This window comes from Tarenaya hassleriana, unplaced genomic scaffold, assembly GCF_000463585.1.
Source record: "Tarenaya hassleriana unplaced genomic scaffold, ASM46358v1 Cleome1861, whole genome shotgun sequence".
Taxonomy (NCBI): domain Eukaryota; kingdom Viridiplantae; phylum Streptophyta; class Magnoliopsida; order Brassicales; family Cleomaceae; genus Tarenaya; species Tarenaya hassleriana.
In genome coordinates, this window is record NW_010965272.1 from 1 (window position 1) to 1,539 (window position 1,539).

Below are 1,539 nucleotides of genomic sequence, written 5' to 3' on the forward strand. Positions count from 1 at the left end.
AATTACAATGGGAAACGAAAATAATTAGTTGAGATCTTTGATAGAAGCTTACAGATTTGCAATGAAAAAAACAAAACAGAAGAAAAGAAAGATATATTAGGTTTCTTACCGCACTTCTTTGGCCATGCCTGGTCCTGTAAAGAACCCAAAATAACATCAGTAACAGGTTATGAGCTTGCTCATGGTTGTAATTCATAATCTTGTAAAGACTCCGGTGCAGCTAAAACTAGCTTGAGAATGAAATAACCGATTTCACCAGAAGGTGCTTATCAAATCTCGAGAGGGGTAAATACACCATAGAAAGATGCGATTTTTATGAAACTAGATTCTGATAGTTGAAAATTCTGAAACAGAAGTTCTACAATGGCCAAAACCAGATGCGATTTTTATGATCAATCTGGTATAAAACACTTCTATTTACCCGAACAGATGACGAGGAGATGATGAACAACAATGTCGAAAAGGGAAAAAAGTTACCTCAAGGAAGCAACCAGCAGCACCTGCTGCAATCAATTCCTTTATGGTTCTTTGAACGTTAAGGGCATTGCCACCACCCGTATCTGATCACAACAAAAAAAGAATTTTGATTACTGGGTTAATCTTTGATTCATATATCCATCAAGAGATTGATTTCACGTTCCAATAAACAGCGGAATTTTCTATCAATAGCATAAGCTATGAGATGAAACGCATTGCCTCTGAGCAAATGCTTGAGCAACAGAAGCAAGAAAGGTCAAAACTTCCATCTCAGCTACCAAGGAAGAAGCCATTCCAAGAATCGGAGATCATAAGAGGATAAAATCCCGATCAATTCTCATACCTTTTCAATGTTTCTTGAGCACATACAGTGTGTAAGCAAACCAGTAACTCGGTTCGTAATCAGAAATCACCATTGTAATGACCCAAGGACACTCAAAGTTAAAACTTACCGGCATCCGCGATGATGGGTATCTTCGGAGCCGACGCACAAACCGATCTTGCCGTCGCCGCCATCTCCGGCGGTCTGAAACGACAAAGGGAAACAAATGAAACGACAAAAGAGGCATTACGAGAGGGGAAACGAAGACAAACAGTGAAATTCCAGGCGCACGTGAGCAAACCGAAGTCGGGTTTTCCGAGGAGAGAGGCGGAGACGGCGTATCCAGAGATGAATCCGGCGGAGAATCCGGTCTGCTGCACAATAGCCGCCGATAAGGCGTCGTAGCATCCGGGCATGAGAACGATACCCTGATCTTCGATCAGGCGATGGAAACGTGTCTGCATTCTCGCCGTCGGATTGACCGATCTGAAGGCACGTGGGTTTGATCGGATTCTGGATGATATCGTCGGGTTGGTGCTGCAGAGTGAAGTTGCCTTGGCCATCGTTATCATCGCCATTTTTAGAATCTTGAGCGTCTTTGGAGACGGAAGAAACAGAGAAAAAAAAATTTATATGGGTTTCGTTACGTAGGAAAAACACGCGCTGTGGAGAGCGCGTGGTCATTGGGAGGCTTATCTCTTTTCTTATCCCTTTCCTCAAGAACAATGTTCGGTATGCTG

The 1,539-nt window shown here is 42.8% G+C and overlaps 1 protein-coding gene across 1 annotated transcript; it reads right to left on the bottom strand.

The window, feature by feature from the left end:
• Positions 1–6: 6 nt before the first annotated feature.
• LOC104810669 (carboxyvinyl-carboxyphosphonate phosphorylmutase, chloroplastic-like) lies at positions 7–1,409 on the bottom strand (the record flags this gene model as incomplete). The annotated part of the gene is made up of 4 exons (XM_010537021.2): positions 1,091–1,409; positions 930–1,003; positions 478–560; positions 7–134 (listed from the first exon to the last, which is right to left on the bottom strand). Coding segments are annotated over exons 1-4 (572 nt in total), but the record flags the coding sequence as incomplete, so codon positions are not given.
• Positions 1,410–1,539: the final 130 nt, after the last annotated feature.